The sequence below is a fragment of the Rhinatrema bivittatum genome, chromosome 8, assembly GCF_901001135.1.
Source record: "Rhinatrema bivittatum chromosome 8, aRhiBiv1.1, whole genome shotgun sequence".
Classification (NCBI taxonomy): Eukaryota; Metazoa; Chordata; class Amphibia; order Gymnophiona; family Rhinatrematidae; genus Rhinatrema; species Rhinatrema bivittatum.
Genome location: NC_042622.1, coordinates 233,370,859 through 233,397,235, shown reverse-complemented (window position 1 = coordinate 233,397,235; position 26,377 = coordinate 233,370,859). Strand labels below are relative to the sequence as shown.

The following is a 26,377-nucleotide window of genomic DNA, read 5'->3' as shown; positions in this document are numbered from 1 at the left end:
TCTAGCAGTCTGTGGTCCTCTGAACTTAGGTCATCTTCAAGGGCTGATCTGGCAGGTTCCATTCTTTTCAGATTGGATGGATCGCTTTTTGTCTCATGGCCTGACTTTTGATAGGAGGTGGTTGCGATTGAAGGGGGTACTCGGAAGCAGTTATTACTGCCTTACTTCTGGTAAGACAACTGTTCACTTCCTGGGCTTATGACAGGGTGTGGAAAGCATTTGAGGTCTGGTGTGTTGAAGACGGGCTTGACCCGAGACGAGGGTTGGTCCTTAATATTGGGCCTTTCTGCAGAATGGGTTGGCATTTAACTCTTTGTATTCAGATGGCAGTCTTGAGCTGCTTTTGTCAAGGTAAGATGGATGGGGTTTCTTTGGCGGGCCATCCAGATATGGTTTTCTGACGGGTGCTAAGTGTTTACCCCACCTCCTTTTAGTTGGGTGTACCCCTCTTGAACCCTCTATTTGGTGCTTAAGGCTATTTGTAGTTCACCTTTTGAGCCGTTACGGGGGACGTCCCTGAAGGATCTTTCTCTGAATGTGGTGTTTCTAGTGGCTATCTGTTCGGCCAGGCAAATTTCAAAACTTGACATCTTTTTTGGAGGCTTCGGTGGATAATATCCAGATAAGGTCGACTTTGGTGGTGGTATTTGCACTGGAGAGCCAGAAAAATCTGGTTCTCCAGAAATACTTTTTGAATAAAAATTTTTCTTTTTGTGGACAAACAATGCAAATTTTTCCTGATGTGTCGAGGGTAACTCAACACAGAAGGAAACAATTTCTGATATTGAAACAGAGGGTATTAGCACTTGGAGCCACCTTCTTTTTAAAATACCCCTGTAAATGTATGATCTCATATCAAAAAAATAAGTTCGTTTTCGTTGATCCACGGCATTTGGAAGTTTTTCTTCAAGATAAAAGTGGCTAAGTGGGTTATAGCCCTTATTGGTGAATAAGTTTGGTAAAAGTGAAAAGTTTCTCTCTTGTTTATGAAAGGGTCATAATTTCCTTTATTATTATTTTAGTAAATAAAAGGCTCCCCCAGATAAAGGGGTCTGTATATGTTTGTTACAGAATAATTTTTTTCTGATTGTATGGTAAATTATGGTTTATGTGGTAACAAACTATTTTCCTTTTCTTATTTCATATAAATGTATGTAAGAAATTCAATAAACTATAAAGAAAAAAAAAGAAAAGGAAAATTGATTCTTACCTGCTAATTTTCATTCCTGGAATACACAGATCAGTCCAGAACCCCACCCTATTGAAAGACTGATATCCCGATTGTGTCGTCATTGCTTAACTTTCAGGGGTTTTGATCCCTGCTGTGGACATAAGGGCTGTTGTTGAAGGTCTCTACCTTTATTCCCCTGCTCACATAGAGGATGGAGTTAGGTTAGCTTTTGAATTTGTCTACATCTTGGCTTGGGTACAGGTCAATACAGAGGGACCACGGGTGGCAGTCTAGCTTATGTAGCAGTTTCAGAAAGGTTTTTGTTCTCTGTCTCCATCTGCTGGTAGGGATGCAAAACCCACTTGTCTGGACTGATCTGTGGTATTCCAGGAATGAAAATTAGCAGGTAAGAACCAATTTTCCTTTTGTTCACGCCTTCAGAAACAGTGTTATTACTAGAACATGTTTAATGTGTGTCAGAGTGATTGTTTAGCCTGTTGTCTCATTGGTTTTAGGCTCTGGAGAAGAAGGGAATTGGTCACCTTGGAGAAAAGGACCTGAAGGACAGAAATAAGCGAATCCAGGAGGATAATCGTTTAGAGCTACAAAAGGTAACGGTCGGTCGACTTGTGAATGACAGTTGACCCACAGATGGTCTATTTCTTCCCTCTTTAGTGCCTCCATGTTTTCCTGGTTTTTACCTGCCTGCTTTTCAGTCAACTGATCTTTAACGGATGTGTTTGTTTTCCTAGGAACTTTGAGCATCCTTTTTTTTTTTTTTTTTTTTAATATTGCTAACCCATTTTGAAGCGTCTAGGGTCATTGAGGACTCCCTGAGTACAGTCCCCATGTGGACTTCTATGGGAAATGGTATCTTCTGTCTGGAATTCAAACTTCAGAGTGCCTTTATGCAGTGAGCTTCATTAGCAAGGCTGGCCAGCAGGCCCTGGTTTGGGCAACCCCTGTTACTGTTCCCGTTTCCTTACAGGTGAAGCAGTTGCGCTTGGAGCGGGAGAGGGAGAAGGCCATGCGGGAGCAGGAACTGGAGATGCTACAGCGGGAGAAAGAGGCAGAGCACTTCAAAACCTGGGAGGAGCAGGAAGATAACTTTCACCTGCAGCAAGCTAAACTCCGGTGGGTGTGCTGCCATTTATAGGCTTGGGGCTGGAAGGAGTGTCTCTCCGTGTGTATATCGTGGCATGCTTCCTTCCACACGTGGAAGTTCTTGAATTTCTAGTTGGCTGTGTGCTTGAAAACCTTTTGAAAAAAGGACTGAAATCTTTGTTCCTTACTCGATCAGGTCCAAGATCCGGATTCGGGATGGCCGGGCAAAGCCCATCGATCTGTTGGCTAAATATATCAGTGCCGAGGATGACGACCTTGCCGTCGAAATGCACGAGCCGTACACCTTCCTGAATGGACTTACCGTGTCTGACCTGGAGGATCTGCTGGAGGATATTCAGGTGCATTTACTTGCTGGGTTTGCCAGAGTTACAGATTTTGGAGCCTGTATGGCTGTGGGACCATGCTGACCTGACCTCATCTGCTTGTCACCCTCCTGACTGTAGAGAAGTCACGTGATCTGATCCATGCTTAGATCTGATCTCTTCTTGAAGTATACCTCTAGCTCAGGCTCACTGAGACTTTTGATTTCAGATATACATGGAATTGGAGCAAGGCAAGAACGTGGACTTCTGGCGGGATATGACCACCATCACTGAAGAGGAAATCTCCAAACTTCGTAAACTGCAGACCTCTGGCAAAGGACCAGGTAAAAATGGGCTGAGAGAAATTGGTTTCTCAAAAATGGTGTGACGTCTCCCAGGAAGAAAAATGAAAGGATTCTTTGGGTCTAAGGGCCCGTTACTGCCTTCCCTGTTTCCCTGCCTCTCTGTATGAGGATTGCTTTGCCGTACTCCCTCATCTTTATGTTGTCACTGGTCAAATAGTTCAGCAAGCCTGATGACTTTCTGGCTTAAGGATCTCTAAGTAAATCGTTACCATTCTGACATTTAGGCCACAGAAAAAATGGTTCCCTGTACGTACCCAGATCAGTCCAGATGCCAGGGTTTTGCCTCCCTGCCAGCAGATGGAGACAGCGAAAGTTTTATTGATACTGCTACTTAACCATGTGTGCCACCTGCAGCTCCTCAGTATTTCTCTGTCTCCAGCAGATGGTAGATGGTGCAAAACCTGCAGTTCTGCAGTCGGGACAACTTTTAGTTTTGAACCTTCATCCCAGGGTTTTTTTTAGTCCTTGCAGGTTCTTCCTTGTCTGGTTGAAGTGGACGAGCCAGGGGGTTGGTAACCCTTTTGTGTGTTCAGCCTGTGCACCCGTGAGGTATAAATCTGATGGTCCAGATCCCTCCCCTTCATGAGACCGCTGAGGTGGCTGCAGACTTGGAATATTCTTTTCTTCTGAGGCAGTCTCTTCCTTTTTGAAGCCTCTGTTTTACAGCTTTGGGGGGAAGTTGAATAAAGTTTCAAAAAAGTAAAGAGTTTAAGGCACTAGCATGGCTCTGCTGTGCGAGTGACTTCCTCTTCATGGGTTTTGGCAGCTGGGGTGCTTATTTTTATTTTTGGTGGCTGTTTTTGTGCTCTGAGGTAGGTTTCCCCTCATGGCACGGTTGCATCTCAGTTGGATGTTTGGCGGATGATAAGGGCACCCACTCCTGCATTGGTTCGGGTTTCGCGCCAGGGTGATGATCCCTTCCTGCTCAGCGGGGAATGGTGGCCATTTTGAATTCACTATCGGCTGTTCCCACACTGTCAGGAGAGAGGGGGTGTTTCCCTGTATTGTCTCTGGCCTGTTCTGCCTCTGGGGAGGACCAGGGGGGCTTGGAGGGGGAAGAGATCCCCATACTGCCGGTCTCTGGATCCTCTCCTGCAGGGGCTGGGACATCAAGACTGTTTTCAGCGGACTTTGTGTTACTGCTGCTTGATGCTTATCTTGCCTAGCAGCAGGCAGATTGTTTTGGTTTGGATTCTTGGTCCCAGCCATCAGAGGGGTGTGCTTTAGGGCCAAGGCAGGATCGTTCTATTAGAAAATGCATTTTCCCTGTCCAGAGATTGTTGGGTCCTCCTTCGGGATCAAGACCAGGTGGGGATGAGTCGGAGGATTTTGACGATACTCCAGTAGGGACAGGGGAGCCTCCTGGCTATGACTTACTGGTAGATCCGATGGCAGGAGGTATGGGTAAAGAGGATGATCTGGAGGGAATCCCAGTCTCCGAGAGGGATGACCCAAAGGTAGTCTGTCTTTTTAGAAAGGAGGAGCTAGATGCTTTAATTCCTCAGGCTATTCAGGTACTTGGGGTCAAAATTCCCCTGGAGGACTCTGATTTGGAGGGTGCAGATCTGGTCCTGAATGGGCTGCAGGGTCCCCCAATGGCCTTCCCATATCACAAGTCTGTGAAGAAGCTGATGGAATGAGTGGGGAGCTCTGATTCCGGCTTAAAGGTGGGAAGGGCCATGGCGAAGCTTTATCCATTGCCTGAACAGACATTGAAGCTTTTTGCCCTTCCTAAAGTTGATGCTGAGGTTTCGGCAGTTACAAGAAAGACAACTATCCCAGTGGTAGGATCTGTGGCATTGATGGATGTACAGCATTGTAAATTGGAAGTACACCTCAAGAGTATTTTCAAGGTTTTGGTTCTGGGTTTGCGTGCTGCTATTTGTACTAGTTTTTAGGCAGTGTGCTTGTCTGCGCTGGGTGCAGCAGATGCAAGAAAGCCTGCCGAAGTCGGGTAAGGAGGCAGAAAGTGCCAAGCAACACCTGGGGGAAGTGATTCCAGTTCCCCGGGAGGAGCTAGGCATGGGAAGATATTCCATTTTCTTTGTAGTCCCAAAGATGGAAGGCACTTTCTGGTCAATTCTCTATTTAAAAAAGGTAAATGCAGCGCTCAAGATTCCGCGTTTCCATATGGAAACCCTAAGGTCGGTGATAGTGGCAGTTCACAGGGGAGAGTTTCTTGAGTCTCTAGATCTAATGGAAGCATATCTGCATATTCCCATTCATCCAGACTCGCAGCATTTTCTGTGATTGAAAATGCTGTCCCAGTATCATGAGTTTCAGGCCCTTTTCTGGTTGGCCACGGCGCCACGCACTTTCATCACGATGATGATGGTGGTGGCAGTGGCTCTCCATCAGGAAGGTGTTCTGGTGCATCCTTATCTGGACGACTGGCTTATCAGGGCAAAGTCGGAAATTCTTTGTCGCCAATTGGTTCAGAAGGTTCTCTGCATTCTCCAGATATTCGCCTGGTCACCTGTTGCAGATGCAGTCCCTGGAGTATCTGGAAGCTTGGTTCAACATTCTAGTAGGCAAAGTGTATTTCACAAATGACTCTTTTTGCTCAGTGGAACCCGGTCTCGAAGGAGTTTCAGCTTCCTTTGTCACTCCAGGGTGTCACGCAGGAGAACCTTTTCTGGTGGCTTCTCAGCTCCAACCTCCTTCAGGGTGTGGACCTCGAAGTTCCAGATTGGGTGGCAGTTACTACCAATGCTAGTCTCTCTGATTGGGGAGCAGTTTATCAGCATCAGTCTGCTCAGGGTGGCTGGTCCGGGAAAAAGTTTGCATGGTCTGTCAACCGTTTGGAGAGCAGAGCGGTCCACTTAGCCTTGCAGAAATTTCTGCTGTTAGTGAGAGGTCGATCGGTGAGGGTCCTGTTGGACAGTGCGACAATGGTGGCTTATATCAATCATCAGGGTGGAACCAAGAGTCGAGCAGCGGCCCAGGAGGCTCAAGAATTGATTCTTAGGGCGGAACAATATCTGGAGTGCATAGCAGCATTGCACATCGCCAGGGTCGAAACATTCAAGCGGATTACTTGTCGCACAGTATTAGATCCGGGCGAGTGGGAGTTATTGGAATCTGCGATGCATCTCATTCGCGAGAGGTGGGGCTCCCCCCACATGGATCTAATGGCAACTTGTCAAAATGCCAACGCGTTTTGGTTTTTCAGTCTGAGAAGAGAGCATGGGGCTGAGGGCGTCAATGCATTAATACTGCCTTGGTCTCGGGATGTTCTATTTTATTTCCTCCCTGGCTGCAAATGGGCAAGGTGTTGCATTGAATAGAAAAGCATCAGGGCAAAGTGGTCTTGGTGGCTCCGGATGGCCATGTCGTCCATGGTTCACGGATCTAATCAACTTGGCTATGGACAGCCTGATTTTGCTTCGGTCACCTAGTGGGCTTTCTATGTCAGGGAACATATTTTCAGACCAGACTACTCATTTTTGTCTAGCGGCATGACTTTTGAGAGGTGGCAATTGAAACGTAAGGGTTATCCTGAGGTGGTCATTGCTATGTTTTGCAGGCCAGGAGAAAGTCTACTAATCTTTCATACATGGGGGTATGTATGGTTTTTTAATCTTGGTGTTCAGCTAATGGCGTTTGGCCTCTCAAATCTTCAGTTCCTGACATTTTATCTTTCTTCAAGAAGGTCTAGCCAAAGGGTTGTTTTTGAGCTTGCTTAAAGTCCAGGTGGCAGCTCTGGGTTGTCTTCATGGCAAAATAGAAGGTTCTACTATTTCTGCTCATCCAGATGTGATTCGATTCCTTAGAGGGATGAAGAATTTGTGTCCTCCGATATGGAGAGTTTGTCCATCCTGGAATCTTAATCTTGTCCTCAGAGAGTTGTGTGAGGCTTCCTTTGAACCGCTTAGAAGGGCGATGCTTAAGGACTCGACTCTTAAGATTGTTTTTCTAGTGGCCATATGTTCGGCTAGGAGAATTTCTGAGGTGCAGGCTTTGCCGTGCCATGACCAATTCCTTCAGATTTCGGACTTGGGGGATCTCGTTGAGGACAGTACCTTTCATTTTGCATAAAGTGGTATCAGCATTTCACATGAATCAGTGGAGCTTCCAGCCTTTCCTGAGATGGACGCGTCCACTCCTTATGTGAGGGAGCTCAAGTTGTTAGCTGTGAGGAGAGCTTTGTTGAGGTATCTCAAGGTAACTAATGACTCCAGGAGGTCGGATCACCTCTTTTTCTATGGAGTGTTCCGTCCACTCCTTATGTGAGGGAGCTCAAGTTGTTAGCTGTGAGGAGAGCTTTGTTGAGGTATCTCAAGGTAACTAATGACTCCAGGAGGTCGGATCACCTCTTTTTCTATGGAGTGTTCCGAATAGAGGTTTGAAGGCATCTAAGACCACTATTGCACGATGGCTTAAGGAGGCTATTGGATCCGCTTACATTATTAGTGGTCGTCCGGTTTCAGAGGGTTTGCCTGCTCATTCTACACGTTCTCAGGTGGCCTCGTGGGCGGAGGCTCCACTAGTTTCTCCGCAGGAGATTTGCAGGGCAGCAACTTGGAAGTTGCTAAATACTTTTGCAAGGCACTATCGTCTGGATGTGGGAGATAAGAGTTCCTCATCTTTTGGCAAAAGTGTTTTGTGAGCAGGACTCTCCAGGTCCCACCCTGAGTAGAGAGCTTTGGTACATCCTAGGAATCTGAATTGATCTGGGTACATACAGGGAAAAGTAAATTTGGTTCTTACCTACTAATTTTCATTCCTGTAGTACCACAGATCAACCCAGACTCCTGGGTTTTGCCTTCCTGCCAGCAGATGGAGACAGAGAAAGCTTTACTGATACTGCTACTTAAACACGTGTGCCACCTGCAGTTCCTCAGTATTAATCTGTACCCAAGCAAAAATTCAAACCACCAAAATTTTCAAAACATTAAAACAATCTTCACCAATACTGTATTCCATGCTATAAAAACAGACTGAGTGGACAACTCTCCTCCTCAACAGAATGGGCGAGCTCTGGATTGATCTGTGGTACTACAGGAACAAAAATTAGCAGGTAAGATCCAATTTTCCTTTAGTTAGACAAATTGAAAAGAGACAGCCATGTAATAATTGTAGAAACTACCCGTCTGTACGGCTCTAGGAGAGAGTAAAGAATGGCTCCAGCTTTTGCTGGATTTTGCTATAAATATTTCGAGAGTTCAGTATGTAGCTGGTTCTGCTACCACTAGGTGACCTTTATTTGACCTATGTTGGTATGTGCCCATTAACCAAGTCAGGTAGCTGTGGTTTGGGCTAACCAATTATTCAGCCCCACTAAATAGGTCATTTGCCGAACGTACCACCGTTGAATAAAAGTGTTAGCTCTCAGATTGGTACATAATAGTTTCAAATGGTGCCAAATTCCAGAAAAACTTCCTCTGTACCTTTTGGAGGTACCAGAAAATCTAGTCTCTACTTACTTGAAAAAGTGCATTTGCTGTTTAGGGTTCTCATGTTATTTCATTCTATTGGAATAGAACTGGATTGTGTTATCCCCAGGAGAGCTCAGCAGGAACCCTTTGTTATTCTGGGGGGTAGAGGGGGTGCTGCAAGGGTCGGGGAGGTGATAGATGTCCAGAACCACGCTCCTGCTACAAGATGCACGATTAGGGAGGTGGTCTGGGATTGCTTTGCATGCCTGACCAATGTAGATATGGAGGACAGTGGTGGGATTTCCTACTCCTTGGCTCATTGTAGGAGTTAGATCGCTGGCGTTCCTACTGGACAAACTGCTTTTAGAAGAAGTCTGAACACCTGCTAGAGTCCATCAGGCTCCAGAATACAGTTTAGTTTTGTGCAATAGATTCCATATTCATCCTCTGCTCTCCACTAATGTCATTCTGTTTTGTCTCTGGCTGAGCCAGGAGAGAGGCGAGAAGGAGTCAACACTTCAGTCAGCTCGGATGTGCAATCTGTCTTCAAAGGGAAGACCTACATCCAGCTGCAAGTGATCTATCAAGGTATCGAGAACAAGGTCCGAGCTGGGGGCCCCAACCTGGATATCGGGTATTGGGAGAGCCTGTTGCAACAGCTCAAAGCTTACATGGCCAGGGCAAGGTGAGCTGGTGGTGATGGGCGAGGCATTCCTAATGAGGATGGTAGAGCCGGAGTTAATGCTTTCCTTCCGTTCACAGGCTGCGCGAGAGACATCAGGATGTGCTGCGTCAGAAGCTGTACAAGCTGAAGCAGGAGCAAGGGGTGGAGAGCGAGCCGCTTTTCCCCATCATCAAGAAAGAGCCACAGTCCCCCAGCAACAGGTACATGGCGATAATTTCCACATACAGTGGCTTGAGGTGACTCTATATAGATTTATACCCAGCCACGCTGCATCCCCAGCTGGGAATACACTGAGCCATTCTTAAACCAAAAAGGTAATCGCTGCTTTTCAGGGTGTCTGTTTTTGAGGTTTAGGTGTGGAACTTCATTTTCTTTTCCCTGTGGGTCTGCTTAGTGACTGGATCAAGCTGAGGTTAGACCATGCATGGTTTTTTTTTTGTTTTTGTTTTGTTTTTTTGACAGATCATGTTTGGTTTCTCGCTTTGTTGGTCTTGATAAATCAATGGTCTCCTCAGCCACCTAGCCAGCCTATGCAGCTGACCACTACCTTTTTGTTTTAGGTCTGAACCAGAGGAGAGTGCAGCTGCACAGCCCGGTCCGTCGACAGCTGGCGCCTCGGAGGAGACAGAAGGCGATCCCGATGCGAAAGGCGAGGGAGGGGAGGCCGTGCTGATGGAGGAGGACCTTATACAGCAGAGTCTGGATGACTATGATGTGGGGAAGTACAGCCCCAAACTGCTGACCACCCAGGAACTGCCCTTTGATGCTCATGTGGTGGACTTCGAAGAAGACCTTCAGAGGCTGCTGTTGTGCAGGCAGCAGCTGCAGGTTACAGGTACAGAGGCGGGGCTTGTGGGGTAGAATACAAATCAGTCTGTCCTGACCAAAGCTAACCTTGCTTTTCTGGCTTGGATGTAAGCCATTGTCTAATCAACAGAAAGAAGAGAGCACAGATGGGTCAGATGGACATAGTGACGTGGTAGAAAAAGCCGGACATGGCCTATCCAGTCTGCCCAGGAAGGTTTTTAGGGTTGTAACTGCCATTGTAATAGCAGCACATCTAAACAGGCACCACTGTTTCGTTACTATCCCCAGAAAGGTTTGAGCAGCAGTATCCGGATCCTGTTATGATCTGTTTTAAAAGGTGACCGCTGGTATCCATATCGGATATTTCACGTCAACTGATCTGAATATTAGCGTTGAATACTTTTGCATGAGTTATTGCTATTTGACTGCAAGATGTAAAAATAACTTTCCAGTGGATTAAGGGCCAGCTCACAATATCATGCTCCCTCATACCCATGCTGTGATTCTCTGCTAGGCCTTAACCAGAAGCAGGTCACCATATAAGGACCTCCTAGGACATCATAAGAAAAACATAAGATATGGCATGTTGAGTTAGATCAGAGGTCCATCAAATAGCATCCTGTCTCCAACAATGGCCAATCTAGATCATAAGTAACCAGCAGATCCTAAAGAATAGATCCATTCCTTGTTGCAGGGATAAGCAATGGCTTTCTCACATCTGCCTGGCTAATAATGGCTTATTATTAACCTGTTTAAACCAGGTGTGCTAGCTGTCTTGACCATGTCATCAGCAACAAATTCCACAACTTGATTCTGCGTTTAGTGAAAAAATACTTTCTATGATTGAATCTACCTATGAGCTTCATAGCGTGTTCCTTAGTCTTTTTAGTATAATTTGAAAGAGCAAATTATAGGTCTTATTACGAGGTCAGACCAAGGGTCCATCGAGCCCAGTATCCTGTTTCCAACAGTGGCCAATCCAGGTCACAAGTACCTAGCAACTACCAAAACATTAAGGGGTAGATTTTATAATTTAGCGCGGAAGCGTACTTTTGTTCATGCACCAGGCGCGAACAAGAGTACGCGGGATTTCAATAGATACCCGCGTATCCATTAAAATCCGGGGTCGGCACACGCAAGGCTGCCAATTTTGGCAGCCTTGCGAAATCGGAGCGGCCTCGGAGGGAACTTTCTTTCGCCATCCCCTCACCTTCCCCTCCCTAACCCACCCCCCCGGCCCATCTAACCCCCCACCTACCTTTATCGCCGGATTTACACCTGCCGGAGTCAGACGTAAATCTGCACGTGCCAGCGGGCTGCTGGCGCGCCATCACCCGACCCGGGGGCTGTACCGGAGGGCGCGGCCACGCCCCCAGGCCGAAACCACGCCCGCGGCACCGCCCCCGAAACGCCACATCACCCGTGCCACGCCCCCGAAATGCCACATCACAACCGACACGCCCCCTGGCATGCCTCTCCTTGCAAGCCCCGGGACTTACGCGCGTCCCAGGGCTTGCGCGCACCGCCGAGCCTATGCAAAATAGGCTCGGCGTGCGCAGGGGGGGTTTGGGGTAGGTTTTCGGGGGGTACGTGCGTATCCCTTTGAAAATCTACCCCTGAGTATATCCCATGCTACTGATGCCAGTAATAGCAGTGGCTATTCCCTAAATCAACTTGATTAATAGCAGGTAATGGACTTCTCCAACATAGTAATGACAGCATTAAACAACAAATGATCCATCCAATCTGCCCAGCAAGTTTCTTATGGTAGTAACTGCCACGCTGTACTGGTTACCCCAAGCCTTAAGTTAAGGATAGTAATATTTACAATCTAAACCAAACAACTGTCAAACCCATAACAAAATTACTGCTAGCAACATTTTTACAGGGTGAGCAGCCTTCCTGATAATTTAGACAATGCTGCTTGAATGTTCTTTGCTCCCGGATTTGACTGTAAAAGCAGTTCTGTGCCCTTTCCAAGATGTCTGTGCATCAGTAACCTGGATTTCCTAGCGTGTAGCAGATGGACTCAGGACCAAGGGGTATAGTGTACTCCTGTTAGCAGTTGGAGACGGATCAGATTGAAATCTGACGTCAGCCCCTAGTACATATACCCCTGCAGGAAGTGCAGCTCTTCAGTATTTTCCGTCTCCATAGCAGTTAGGGACTATCTGCACGCTCTCAAGTGTTAGATCAAATTGAAAGAAGAAAACCTACCTGAAGACAAGCCCCGCTCTCCTGAGGTGATACCCTCGGGTCCCTCCCCCAGTTGAGATTCCCGAGGTGATTTCCGTGGTCCCTCAGCGGTGACCCTCAGTCCGGCGGCCGAATCGCGGCGAGGACCTAGCCTCCGATCCTTCGGGTGCGGCTGAGAGGCAGCAGGTGCACCCTCGAGCGCGGCGGTGAAGGTATTTGCCCCCTCCCCCCCCGTAGCCGGAGACCGCCCGGGACGAAACCGGGAAGTGCCGAAGACAAGGTAAGGTAGAAATCTTCCACTCGAATCCGGTCTCCGAGGGTCGAGGACGAGCACAGGTCACCGTCTGGGACCAGTGCCACCGGGTTGATCCGCCCTAGCAGGGCCAGGCCCCGGCTATTCCAAGAGTCTGCCCACGTGGAGACTCTCCGAGGGGGTCGCCATATTGCCCATGTGCTCGCCGTCGCCATTTTGGCCTACTCGCCGCTCCGTTCGCCTCCGAGTGCACATCCCTGAGCCAGGCGCACAAAGCACTTGTGCGCATAGACTTACGCGCGCATAAATCCTTGCGTGCATAACTTGCGCGCACATAGCCGAGCGCATATCTACGGCACAGCTGCGTGCACAACTTAAACGCTCAACCTAAGCACACCGGAGTGCATAAGATTTACGCGCAGACAACCATGGCACCCCCAGGAACAGAAATTAAAGCGCAAGGCCTCTGCCCGGCATGCCACATCAGAACTGCACAAAGCGAGGAGGCCGATGCCCTGTGCACGCAGTGCGAGGAGACCCTGGGAGATCCAGCTCAGGGCCAGTCCCACCCAGGGCCGAGTTCCAGCTCCTCAGGGGGCACCCCGGACCTAGCCAGGGGGACCCCCCACAGACGGGGACCCCCAAGGAACCAACGCCTCTTGGCTTTGACCCGGCATGCATATCATGGGTGGAGTTTTTCAAGGGGATTCATGCCTTTGTTCAAATGCAAACTGAACCTCTAGCTGGCCAACCACATGCTCCACCAGAGGACCCACATGCTCCAGGCCCCTCAAGACCTAGGCACAGGCTCCCATTACCCAGAAGCCCTGCCTACGGGGACTCGGACACCTCTGAGGAAGAAGCCGAACCCCTAGAAGAAAGGGAGCTCCCCCCGGGGACAGAGCCGCACCGAACCATGAGACGCTTCTTCACAAAGGACGAGCTCCCGGACCTGGTCAATCAATGTCTGACGGAGCTCTCTATCCCGGGCCGATGTACTTCGGGGGAACCGAAACCGAACCCCCTGCTGGAGGGTCTTCGACAGACTTCTCGCAATTTCCCCCTGTTAGCAGCTGATTGACCTGAAATGGAATGCATTCAAAGGGGGACGAGCCTTGGCGGCCCTGTATCCCCTGGACCCAGCAACCAAAGATCTTCTTGCATGCCTAAAAGTGGATGCTATGGTCTGTGCGGTCTCTAGGCGCACCACTATCCCAGTGGAGGGAGGAGCTGCGCTCAAAGATGCACATGACCGACGTCTGGAGTCCATCCTCAAACAATCATTTGACGTCGCCGATATGTCTCTACAAATTGCGGCCTGCTGTACCGTGGTGACACGTGCCTGCCTATCACAAACCAGGAACACCCCGGGAGAAGACATGGAACCAGCGATATCATTCCTAGTGGACGCTGCCTCTGACCTAGTGTGCACAGCAGCCAGAGGAGCGTCCTCTGCGGTGGCTGCCAGGAGAAAACTCTGGCTCCGAAGCTGGACGGCCGACGCATCTTCCAAAACGCACTTCACAAGGATGCCCTTCAAAGGATCCCTCCTGTTCGGCAGCGAACTAGAGAAACTGGCCGACAAATGGGGCGAGTCCCCATTGCCGCGACTACCGGAAGATAAGATGAAGAGAAACCAGCGTCCCTTCCCAGGGCCTCCAGGGACAAAAGTTCGCAGCGCTTCAATCCTTACAGGAACAACTATCAAGCGCCCCGCCCTACGGGCAGGAACCAGTCCTTTCGGACCAAGCACAACAAAAGGGGAGCCAGCTCGAGTACAGGCCCCAGCCGCACTCCACAATGAGATTCAGCCGACCCATCCAAGGGAAGAAGCCATAGGGGGCAGATTAGCCCTATTCTACCACAGATGGGTCGAGAGAACCTCGGACAAGTGGGTCCTAGCCATCATTCGGGAGGGGTACTACCTGGATTTCCTACGAACCCCTCCGGACAGGTACGTGGAGTCCCCCTGCCACGACCCCTCCAAGAGGGTGGCGGTGGAAGCTACACTGTCCAGAGTACTGGCACTCGAGGCCATAACCCCAGTACCTCCACAGGAAATAAATACTGGCCATTATTCCATTTATTTTATCGTTCCCAAGAAAGAGGGAACATTCAGGCCCATCCTGGATCTCAAGTTGATCAACTGCCACCACAGGATCCCTCGCTTCCTTCCGCATGGAAACCCTACAATCCGTTATAAGGGCGATACAACCAGGAGAGTTTCTCACATACCTGGATCTTTTGGAGGCTTATCTGCACATCCCCATTCATCAGGAACATCAGCGCTACCTACGCTTCAAAGTCCTGAACAGTCACTACCAGTTCCAGGCACTACCCTTCGAGTTAGCCACAGCACCCCAGACGTTCACCAAGGTAATAGTGGTGGCGGCGGCAGCACTGAGGAAGGAATGAATCCTTGTTCACCCCTACCTGGACGATTGTCTGATCAGCGCAAAGTCACCGGAGGAAAGCCGCCAAGCAACCAGCAGAGTCAGAACTCTACTGGAAAGCCTAGGATGGGTAGTCAACACAAACAACAGCTCCCTACAGCCCTCACAGTCGCTGGAGTACCTAGGAGTCCTATTCGACACCAAGGAGGACAAGGTCAGCCTGACCCCCCACAAGGAGATCAAAATTGTGGAACCGGCTACAAACCTTGCTGGACGACCCTCGTCCCACAGCATGGGATTACCTGCAAGTCCTCGGGCTGATGGCATCCACACTGGAAGTTGTGCCATGGGCGTGAGCCCACATGAGACCCCTACAGCACTCACTCCTATCACAGTGGAGCCCACGGTCCCAGAACTACACCGTATGTCTATCACTCCCAGGCAAAGTTCGGACCAAGCTACAGTGGTGGCTGCAGACCAGCCACATGAGCCGGGGATCAAGCCTCTCCTCCCCAACCTGGACTCTACTCACCACAGATGCCAGTCTACGAGGATGGGGAGCACACTGCGAGGAGCTAACTGCCCAAGGGCTGTGGAACGCAGAAGAGGCGGGATGGAACATCAACCGCCTAGAAGCGCGAGCAGTCAGACTAGCCTGTATGCGGCTCGCCCACAGACTTCGAAACAAAGCGGTCAGAGTAATGTTGGACAACGCCATGACAGTGGCCTACATCAACCGGCAGGGGGGAACCAGAAGCCAACAGGTGTCCCTAGAAATAGACCCCCTGATGGCGTGGGCGGAAGCAAACCTCCAGGAGATCTCCGCCGTCCACATCGCCGGGAAAGACAACATCACGGCAGACTTCCTCAGTAGGGAAAGTCTAGACCCAGGAGAATGGAGGCTGTCACCCACAACCTTCAAGATAATAATGGATCTGTGGGGGACACCGGACATGGACCTTCTGGCAAACAGGTCCAACGCCCAAGTATCCAGATACTTCAGCCGCAGGCAGGAACCACAGTCCCAAGGGATCGATGCCCTGGTACAGCCCTGGCCCCCGGGGACCCTACTATATGCCTTCCCACCGTGGCCCCTACTGGGCGCAATCATTCGCAAGATATACCTACGCAAGGGACTAGTTCTTCTGGTGGCTCCGGACTGGCCAAGAAGACCCTGGTACGCAGACATTGAGAAGACTGCTGGCAGGGAACCCACTACCCCTGCCTCCACACAGGGACCTGCTACAACAAGGTCCGATCCTCGAGGAGGACCCAGCTAAATTCTCTCTTACGGTCTGGCCATTGAGAGGGCTCGCCTGAGAGAGAACGGGTACTCAGGGGCGGTAATTGACACCCTCCTACGAGCACGCAAGTTCTCCACATCACTAACGTACATAAGGATCTGGAGAGTATTTGAAGCCTGGTGCGAAGACCACAACATCAAACCACGCTCATTCAGTATCCCCATGATCTTGGAATTCTTACAGAACGGACTACAGAAGGGCCTGTCCCTCAACTCCATCAAGGTACAGGTGGCGGCACTGTCATGCTAAGGCTCCAAGAGCGAGAGAGACAGCATAGCCTCTCACCCGGACGTGTCACGCTTCCTGAAAAGAGTCAAACACATTTGCCCACCACTAAAGTGGCCGGTACCTCTATGGAATCTCAATCTCGTTTTGGACTTCCTAGCGGGAACAGTCTTCAGACCCCTACGAGGCCTGTCCCTTCGCCTGTTAACCTTGAAGACGGTGTTTCTGTTGGCAGTGTGTTCAGCCCGCCGCATATCGGAACTACAAGCACTGTCCTGCCGTGAGCAGTTCCTCAGGCTCACCCCGGGGTCTATCCAACTACGCACGGTCCCCTCCTTCCTCCCCAAAGTGGTCTCTCAATTCCACCTTAACCAGACCATCTCGCTACCAACGACGGATGCCCGGAAGAATTCGGAAGAAGCCCGTAGTCTCCGCCACCTCAACATCGGCAGACTCCTATCCAGATACCTGTCATTGTCCGAGCCCGTACGAAAAACGGACCACCTTTTCTTCCTTCACAGCGGAAAGAAACAAGGGGAAGCGGCCTCACGGGCAACCATCGCCCGCTGGATCAAGGAAGTCATCAAGGCGGCCTACGCAGAAGCTGGCAAGCCACCACCTCTACAGGTCAAGGCCCATTCTACCAGAGCCCAGGCAGTATCCTGGGCAGAAACTAGAATGCTGTCACCTGCCGAGATCTGCAGGACAGCTACAAGGTCCTCCATCCATACCTTCTCCAGATTCTACCGTCTGGATGTTCAGGCTCGGTAGGACACAGCATTTGCAAGGGCAATACTAAGTGGGTCACGGGCAGCCTCCCATCCTGATCGGGAGTAGCTTTTATACATCCCATTGGTCCTGAGTCCATCTGCTACACGCTAGAAAATGGAGAAATTACTTACCTGATAATTTCGTTTTCCTTAGTGTAGACAGATGGACTCAGCATCCCACCCTTGGCTGCCGTCACGCAGGGCCCTCAAATGTTCAATGGTAAGCCATGTTTTTCATTTACCTAGGGCATCCACCCTGTCGGGTGTCGACGCTTTCCGGTTGAGTACACTGGCGGTCTCCAGCTATAGTCAATCAACCAGTTCAAGTTAATCAAGGTTAACGTTTAACCAAGTTATGAAGTTATCCAAGTTAACCAAATTATTAAGTTAATCAATCAGTCAGTCACACATATATCCACAATGCTTTTCGAGGAGAATACTGAAGAGCTGCACTTCCTGCAGGGGTAGATGTACTAGGGGCTGACGTCAGATTGAAATCTGATCCGTCTCCAACTGCTATCAGGAGTACACTATACCCCTTGGTCCTGAGTCCATCTGTCTACACTAAGGAAAACAAAATTATCAGGTAAGTAATTTCTCCATTGTGAAAATTGGGGTGCAGCATTGGCTGTCGTTTGAATCCAATTCCCCTTTTTTTCCCCCCGAAGGAAAGAGCAATGTTGTAGTTGTGACAAAAGCATCAAGGTTAATTGGTTAAGGGTAGCAATCCCCTTGCCTCCTGTCAGGGGTAGCAGCTGCCGCTCCGTGCAGGTTCCCCCCCCCCCCCCCCCCCCCCCATGCACCCTTTTCCTCACTTCCACCTCTAGGGATCCACAGTGCCCATCCCATGCCCCTTCGAATTTGTTTACTGTTTTTGTCCTCTCCATCTCTTTTGGAAGGGCATTCCAGGCATCCACCACCCTCCCCGTGAAGAAACATCTCCTGACTTTGGCTCTGAGTCATCGCCCCCTAAAAGAATTGTGGCTACTGCCATGCAAACGAGCAATGGACCCTTTGTTTCTAGCTCAGCAGCTAGGGTAGATAATGAGTGGAGCAACAGCAAAGTTATACAAACTGAAGCAAAAAGCAAGACTTGGCAGCAGCTTGGCGGCATCTGGATAGGGAGGGGCCAAATCCCACCGCTCCAATCTGCTAGACAGTGGGGGTAAACAAATGAGCTGTTCCAGTTTCTGAACTTTAAACCGTGCCCTCAATGCCCCAGTGTTTGCACTCTCAGCCAGAGCTCAACAGGTGTTCTGCCTGCAGAGGAAGGCCTCAGACGATAGAGCTGACTGTGACCCTATCTGTTCTAGAAAAATGCACCCCTAAACTTCCTGGTCCTTTTTTTTCCCTTGTATTAAACAAACATGTAAACTAGGGATTTTCCCAGCAAACTAGACAGACCTGATCGGCAAGTTGGAGGTGGAAAATACCCAAGTCGGAGCTGGAAAATAACCCGCGAGCCGTGGTTAGACCGGGCACAAGTGGAGGCCGTGACAGCTGCCAGATTGCACAGGAGGAGAGAGAGACTGGGAGAAGTGGGGAGGAGAGTGGCTGGGCAGAGGGAATCAGGTCGGAAGGAAGAGGGAAGAAAAGAGGCTGGAGTTAATGGGGAAAGGGAAGAGCAAGAAAAAGCAGATAAAAAGAATGCTCGCAATGGCTCCTGAATGTTTTGGATAGTGCCCAAGTTTACTTAATATTTTTCCATCCCTTTCACAGGCAGAGAGCCTTGTGAAAAGGTTTTACCACTTGCCAGGGGAAGCTGTAATTTTGGAAAAGCCTTGGGGCCAGTCGCTTTCTCCCTAATCCCTGGCTCTGTCACACTCTGTGAGACACCTCGGGGGCGAGTCACTTTAGTGCCCTGCAGATCCAGTTGAAAGCCGATATCATTGTTCCACCTTGCTCCTGATTTTCTAAGTCTCTATCATATCCCTGTCTCTTCTGCAGGCTCAAGAGCCCTAGCCTATGTAGCCTTTTTTCATAAGGGAACTATTCCATCCCGGTTATCATCTGAGTTCACCAGAACTGCACACAGTACTAAAGGTTCGGTCGCATCCATGGATGTATACAGAGGCAAAATGATATTCTCAGTTCCCTGTACGTACCCGGATCAGTCCAGACCATGGGTTGAGCCTCCTGTCCAGCAGATGGAGACAGAGAAAAACTGAAAGGGTATCCTATATCAGGACAGTGCTCACCCTGCAGCCCTTCAGTATTTGTCTGTCTCCAGCAGATGCCAGGCAGCTCACCCTGCTTGCCCTTTTCCCGGCGGGGTTGCTCTTTTTGTGGGGCAAGCTCAAGCAAGTATTTAATCTGCAAATTCTAAGTAAAAAAAGGAAAGGGTTTTCTCTCTTATTCTGAGTCAGGGAGACAGTTTTGTCTCCCTCGCTCTTGGGGGGGCCTAGGGGGGGGCTTGCCCCTTGACTTGGTTAGCCTAGGCTCCCTTTCCCGGTGATCTCTTTTAGTGGGGGCGATACTGGCGGTGCCTGTCACCACCCCCCCCCCCCAGCCTCCTGCCTCACCCGAGAAGTTTTCTTTCCTCGAGCTCTCTGTCAGAGATGTCTCACTCCCCTGTATAAAAATAAATAAATAAATAAAGGCGCTATAGCTGGTTTCTGTACCTGTTGACTGGGGGTACAAGAGAGGCAGGGGCTTTGCTTGAGCTTTGAGGTTCAATAGCGGGAGAGTGCAGGGTTCGTTTGCCTGCTCTTCTCCCCGGGGGTTTTCCTTCCCCAGCTGATTTTTTTTTTTTTTCTGCCTCGCGGCAGCTCCCCTGCTACTATGCCATGATCAAATGTCTGCTTGGATGTATTCAGAGGCAAAATGATATTCTCAGTTTTTTCTATTATTTCTGAATAATTCCCAGCATTTTATTTGCTGTTATAATTGCTGCAGCCCACTGAACTAAAGATTTCAACATATTGTCCACAAAGACTCCAAGATCCTATATCTTTTTTGAGATGCGGCGACCAGAATTGTGCACAGAATTCAAGGTGCGGTCTCACCATGGAGCGATACAGAGGCATTATGACATTTTCCGTTTTATTCACCATTCCCTTTCTAATAATTCCCAACATTCTGTTTGCTTTTTTGACTGCCGCAGCACACTGTACCGACGATTTCAATGTGTTATCCACTATGACGCCTAGATCTCTTTCTTGGGTGGTAGCTCCTAATATGGAACCTAACATTGTGTAATTATAGCATGGGTTATTTTTCCTTATGTGCATCACCTTGCACTTATCCACATTAAATTTCATCTGCCATTTGGATGCCCAATTTTCCAGTCTCACAAGGTCTTCCTGCAATTTATCACAATCTGCTTATGATTTAACTACTCTGAACAATTTTGTATCATCTGCAAATTTGATTACCTCACTCGTCGTATTTCTTTCCAGATCATTTATAAATATATTGAAAAGTACAGGTCCCAATACAGATCCCTGAGGCACTCCACTGCCCACTCCCTTCCACTGAGAAAATTGTCCATTTAATCCTACTCTCTGTTTCCTGTCTTTTAGCCAGTTTGCAATCCACGAAAGGACATCGCCACCTATCCCATGACTTTTTACTTTTCCTAGAAGCCTCTCATGAGGAACTTTGTCAAACACTTTCTGAAAATCCAAATACACTACATCTACCAGTTCACCTTTATCTACATGTTTATTAACTCCTTCAAAAAAGTGAAACAGATTTGTGAGGCAAGACTTGCCCTGGGTAAAGCCATGCTGACTTTGTTCCATTAAACCATGTCTTTCTATATGTTCTGTGATTTTGATATTTAGAACACTTTCCACTATTTTTCCTAGCACTGAAGCCAGGCTAACCGGTCTGTAGTTTCCCGGATCGCCCTGGAGCCCTTTTTAAATATTGGGGTTACATTTGCTATCCTCCAGTCTTCAGGTACAATGGATGATTTTAATGATAGGTTACAAATTTTTACTAATAGGTCTGAAATTTCATTTTTTAGTTCCTTCAGAACCCTGGGGTGTATACCATCCCGTCCAGGTGATTTACTACTCTTCAGTTTGTCAATCAGGCCTACCACATCTTCTAGGTTCACCGTGATTTGATTCAGTACATTTGAATCATTACCCATGAAAACCTTCTCCAGTACGGGTACCTCCCCAACATCCTCTTCAGTAAATACTGAAGCAAAGAAATCATTTAATCTTTCCGCGATGGCCTTATCTTCTCTAAGTGCCCCTTTAACCCCTCGATCATCTAACGGTCCGACTGACTCCCTCACAGGCTTTCTGCTTCGGATATATTTTAAAAAGTTTTTATTGTGAGTTTTTGCCTCATGGTTTTCTGAGAGCCAAGCCCCACCCAGCATGTATTACAATAGGCCTAATACACATATCAAAAAAGTTATTGGACTCTCAAGATAGTCTGTGGTAAAACAGTTTGAAGTAACAAATATTTTTTTCTTGGATTTACTTTTTTGATTTGTGTATTAAGAGAATAATTGATGTGGTAGTATATAACAGGCCTAATACCAGATGGGTTCCAAGTGTCCTTTTGCAGGGTTTTTTGGTTGGCACCACAGTAGTGCATAAATATACATCATGTTGTAAGTGATATTTTTACCTCAAAATGTCCTTCTCATGTAAAATAAATACACAATTTTTAATCATATGTGGAGAGGTTGTGGAGGAGGGTAGGGCACATCAGGCTCTAAGGTTTGCCTAGGGTGCCTAATACCGTTGTGGAGCCAGCAGCTGTGGAGAAAAATCCCTTTTTTTTCAAATTAAATGTTACAAATAATAAAGTATACCTTATGGCGAGAGAGATAGACAGAATGCCACACAAAATACCAGTACAGAGCTCTCTCTCGGATGATTTTACTGATAAAGCATATTAAAGGGTTTTCACTTCTTCACATCTCCAACCCATAAACCAATAATTGGGTTACACAATTGTCAAAATAATTCTGTGACTGGCTATTTAATTTAAACAATTAATTCAAGTGTCTATATGCAAATTCATTCTCGCTCAGTATGCAAATGCTATCTATGAACTTGCAGCTAGGCTGAATTGTCTAAACATAACTCTGTAACACTGTGGCCTAGTAACTTTCTAGCTTGTGTAGCATTTTTATCTAGCATTTTCTCTTCTGTGGAGTCTGCCTGTCTAGCAAAAGCAAGGCACAAAACGTAGGTATAAATGCGATAGAATACTTATGGGTAATTATAAAGAGCATGCCAAAATATTTCACTGCCTCCAACACAAGTCATGACTGTAATAGGGCGCGTAGCACCCTCTTCAATACCCTTGCCCTGGCCCTGCACAGGAGCAGCGCTTTCCTTATGGAGTTCCATCCCAGAAGAGCTCTGAGAAAAACATGGCTGCTCCCCACTCAGGGAGCAAACAGAAGCCTGGCTTTTCTGTCAAGCTTTAAATGCTAAACCAGGAGCTCAAATCTGCTAAAGGGACTGTGGGACTCTGCCAGGGCTTTAAACGTGCCGCTACAATCTCGAGTTTTTCCTCTGCAGCCCTTTATTCATGGCATGAAAGCTGCTAGAGCTTAGTCAGGATTGTTCATCAATTCAGAGTTTGGCCTTGAGGTGCACCTTACTTTGTCAGATTCTTTTGTTATATTGCTGCTGTTTATAATTGCTTCCACCTGTTTATAAGCTAAATTTCTAATTTGTTTTAACTTGCTTTGAGTGAATTTCCATATTCTAAAAGGTGGAAAATCGATCCAAGTAATTAATAAATAAATAAATGTGTACCTTCCCGGGCTGGAGGAGAAATTGAAAGAAAGTTCAGCAGTAAAATAAAGCCAGATTGAGGTGGATGTATATCTGTACATGGGGATGTTTCCGAGACCCTGATTTTCTGTTCTGGCCCATTAGGTGATGCCATCGAGAGCGCTGAAGACATCTTTGTCCGCAAGGCCAAGGAGGGCATGGGTGGAGATGAGGCTCGGTTCAGCGTGGAGGTGCCCCTGACCAGCAAAGCCTATCTCTGGGCCGACAAGTACCGGCCCAGAAAGCCTCGCTTCTTCAACCGGGTCCACACGGGCTTCGAGTGGAACAAATACAACCAGACCCACTACGACTTTGACAACCCGCCACCAAAAATCGTGCAGGGCTACAAGTTCAACATCTTCTATCCGGACCTGATCGACAAGCGCTCCACGCCAGAGTACTTCCTGGAAGTGTGCCAGGACAACAAGGACTTCGCCATCCTGCGCTTCCATGCCGGCCCGCCCTATGAGGACATTGCCTTCAAGATTGTCAGCCGTGAGTGGGAGTACTCGCACCGCCATGGCTTCCGCTGCCAGTTCTCCAATGGCATATTCCAGCTGTGGTTCCATTTTAAACGCTACCGCTATCGGAGATGAGACACCGCCAGTTTTGTCAAGTGTCTGTCCAAGGTGTACTATCAGTGTAAGCAAAGACTTTTTTTTTTTCTTTTTGGTTGTCTACCCCTGAGAGGGTTAGAAGACCCTGGTAGACATAGGATTACGCCAGAGGGGAACGGTTGTGAAGTATGAACCACACTGATTTTCCTCGGAGGCTCTGGAGCATTTTGATCTCTTTCGATGTGCCTCCATAGTGTCTTGGAGAGATTTTCTTCACTGATTCTTTTTTGTAAAATGGGAACTTCAACAATAGACCTAAATGATGTAAGGATCATTGATCCTTGTGTTTATAGATGTACAGTATATCTTTAAAGTCTTGGGATTTTGAGTACGGTATTTCACATTATATTAAATAATTATTTTTCTGATGCTTTTCAGACCCAGTTTTATTTGTTTTTGGCTAGGTGGTGGGGTGTGCTAATTCTAACCAGCCTTATTTGTCACAGTATTCCTTGATGCTTTCAGATACTGAAGCTCCATGGCTATGGGTGATCGTTCTCTCTGCCCATATTGTACAAGTTTTGTAATGGTACCCATGGCTTAATAGCCTCATTTTACAATTTTGACTCCTAGGTCCCAAGTGTTTTGACTTCAGCCTTGTCTCTTTGGGAACAAGTTTTCTTTCAAACTTGCCTCCATGCAAGAAAATTTGACTTTAGGTACACACGAGTGTCTACCACAGTCCAAAGAAACAGAATAATCATTGAGAGCTTATTGAGTGATCAGCCTTATATCAATGCCCCAAAACTTGCTCTTGCTAGTTAATGTCTGTCCTTTTAGGGCATTGAAGTAATGTGGCCTGTCGCTCGTTCTTATTTCTAGTATTCTGCACCATCTAGATGAACCAGGACGGTGAAATATCCCAGAGGGTGTGGTCCCTTCCATTCACTCAATTTGTATCTGGCTTGTAGCACATTATAAAGATATAGAGATATAGATAGATATAGAGATATATAGAGAGAGATATATAGAGAGATAGATATAGAGAGAGATATATATATCTATATATCTCTGTATGTTTTTGGCCCAGCATGTTTGCTTCTGTTTTTGGGCTATGGTGCTGTGAGCCTTCATTTGCAACTAACTGGGTTCTTTCCCCCTAAGGGGCCGAGTTAAATACCTTGCGCTAGCCGCTGCACTCAGCCTAACATGCGATTGGACGCGCGTCCACAACTCCTGTTCCACTATAGGGATTAGCGCTTTGACACGTGTCCAAATCTCCCCGTAGCTAATACTGCTCATCACATGGAAATCAATGTAGTTTATGCCATCCTGAGGTTGGCATAAAGGTATGTCACGCTCAAGGGCATATTGAAAAGAAAAGTCCTGCTTTCTGAGGTTCCTCCTAATAGAATCGTAGTGATACTATGTAGGAGGAACCAAATAAAGCAATATTTATTTAGGAAAAAAAAAAATTCTTTGGAAAAAAAAAATTTTGCACGTCCAGGCTGTGAATCTTGTGCGTATTTATGCTGGTAGCAGGAGAAAACCTAGGCTCATAGATTGAGCGTCCGTTTTCCCAACCGGCTTGACAACCACCTTTCCTGTGCGCCTCCTTTTTAGCGCAACCCCTCTTTTTAATATTGGATTGGGATCCCAGGACAGGTAACTGGGCATGCGTTAGGAAAATGGGCGCTCGACAGTGCATGCCTGTTTTCTGCGGTCCCTAATTATATGTGCTGTCCCAATTTAGCCCAGCGTTGCAGCCCTCCAGATAACATGGATTCTGAGTGTGGACACCAGGTGTCGCCACTGAGTAAATAGTGGCTATCAATGCATCTCTCACTCAAAAGGAAAAAGTCCAGAAGTGAAGGTATGAGAGCAGAGTAGCCAAATAGAATGTAAATGTCTTCATAAACTTTTTGTTTTCTCAAAAACAGTGCTCCAAAAGAATAAAGAAGTGAAATCATCATACAAAATATAAAGTTCAAAATGTTGAAAGTTCTTGAGCTTTGAGAGTCCAAAGAGTAAACCGGTATAATCCCAGTGTTTATAAGGATTCCAATAACAACTAAAACAGCATAATTAGGTCTCCCGCCATGGGACTCTCAGGAAAATAAATGATGATTTGCAGGGAGCAATGTCTTACAATTCAGTCAGAGATTGATGTTTCATTTGCAGGCCACTGAGCAATAGCCAGGCCTGCAAATGCTCCCCAGCTGGCCCAGGGCATAGCGTGCTGAACTAAGAATCAAACCCAAGTTCTTCATATGCCCATGCATGACACTACTGCCGCCCCACCGGGTTTGTCCAATACATTTGTATCTGTGAGAAATTCCAAGTTGACTGGGCGGAGACAGATCCACTTAAGTTGAGTACAGTATACTGTAGATATTGTAGTCCTATAAGACCTGTGGCGGCTTATATGATATACTGCAGGTATGAGCCAGTCCTACCAGTTTATGTATTAATACATACCTAATGTTAAAACAGAAAAATAACTCAGTTCATATCTGCTACAGCTAAGACAAAGTAAAAAAAATAAATAAATAAACATATTAGCAATTAAATGTACTATAAAACCAAAACAGAAAACAATTCAAAGATTCCAATCAAACAAATCAGAATCAAAATATGAGCCAGCCATGATACAGTGTGCTATAATGAAAAGCCTGGACAAAAAGGTGTAGGCCTTTACATTTTTTCTGAATTTTAAATAATCCAATTCTACATCAATATCAGCTGTTAGGGCATTCCACGGTACTAGAGCTTGAACACTGGACACCCTTCATTTAGTTATCTCCAAATGAATAACAGATGGTGTTAGAAAATTCAAGAGCCCTTGCTGAGATGAGCACAGAGATCTGGAAGAGAATGGTAAGGAAAGGTACCTAAAAGATTAGAGAGGTACACTGGCTGTCCCCTGATAAGAGCTCACAGAAATGTGATGCCTACCTTGTCAGCTCGAAATGAAAGCCACAACATTTTAAACCTAATATGGCATAAAACAGGTACCCAGTACAGAGACTCCAGTAAAGGAATGATATGATATCATTTTTTTTTTTCTTCGCAAAGATCGAGTTGGTAGCTATG

The 26,377-nt window shown here is 47.4% G+C and overlaps 1 protein-coding gene across 1 annotated transcript in view; it reads left to right on the top strand.

The window, feature by feature from the left end:
* The window catches only part of CACTIN (cactin, spliceosome C complex subunit), a 41,392-nt gene extending 17,676 nt beyond the window's left edge, over positions 1 to 23,716 (top strand). Inside the window, exons 3-10 of the mRNA XM_029614093.1 lie at positions 1,687 to 1,782; positions 2,160 to 2,305; positions 2,472 to 2,634; positions 2,828 to 2,942; positions 8,834 to 9,026; positions 9,104 to 9,226; positions 9,587 to 9,861; positions 22,833 to 23,716. Coding sequence (XP_029469953.1) covers positions 1,687 to 1,782; positions 2,160 to 2,305; positions 2,472 to 2,634; positions 2,828 to 2,942; positions 8,834 to 9,026; positions 9,104 to 9,226; positions 9,587 to 9,861; positions 22,833 to 23,323 — 1,602 coding nt within the window. The 3' untranslated portion in view covers positions 23,324 to 23,716. The remainder of the gene's footprint in view (positions 1 to 1,686; positions 1,783 to 2,159; positions 2,306 to 2,471; positions 2,635 to 2,827; positions 2,943 to 8,833; positions 9,027 to 9,103; positions 9,227 to 9,586; positions 9,862 to 22,832) is intronic.
* Positions 23,717 to 26,377: the final 2,661 nt, after the last annotated feature.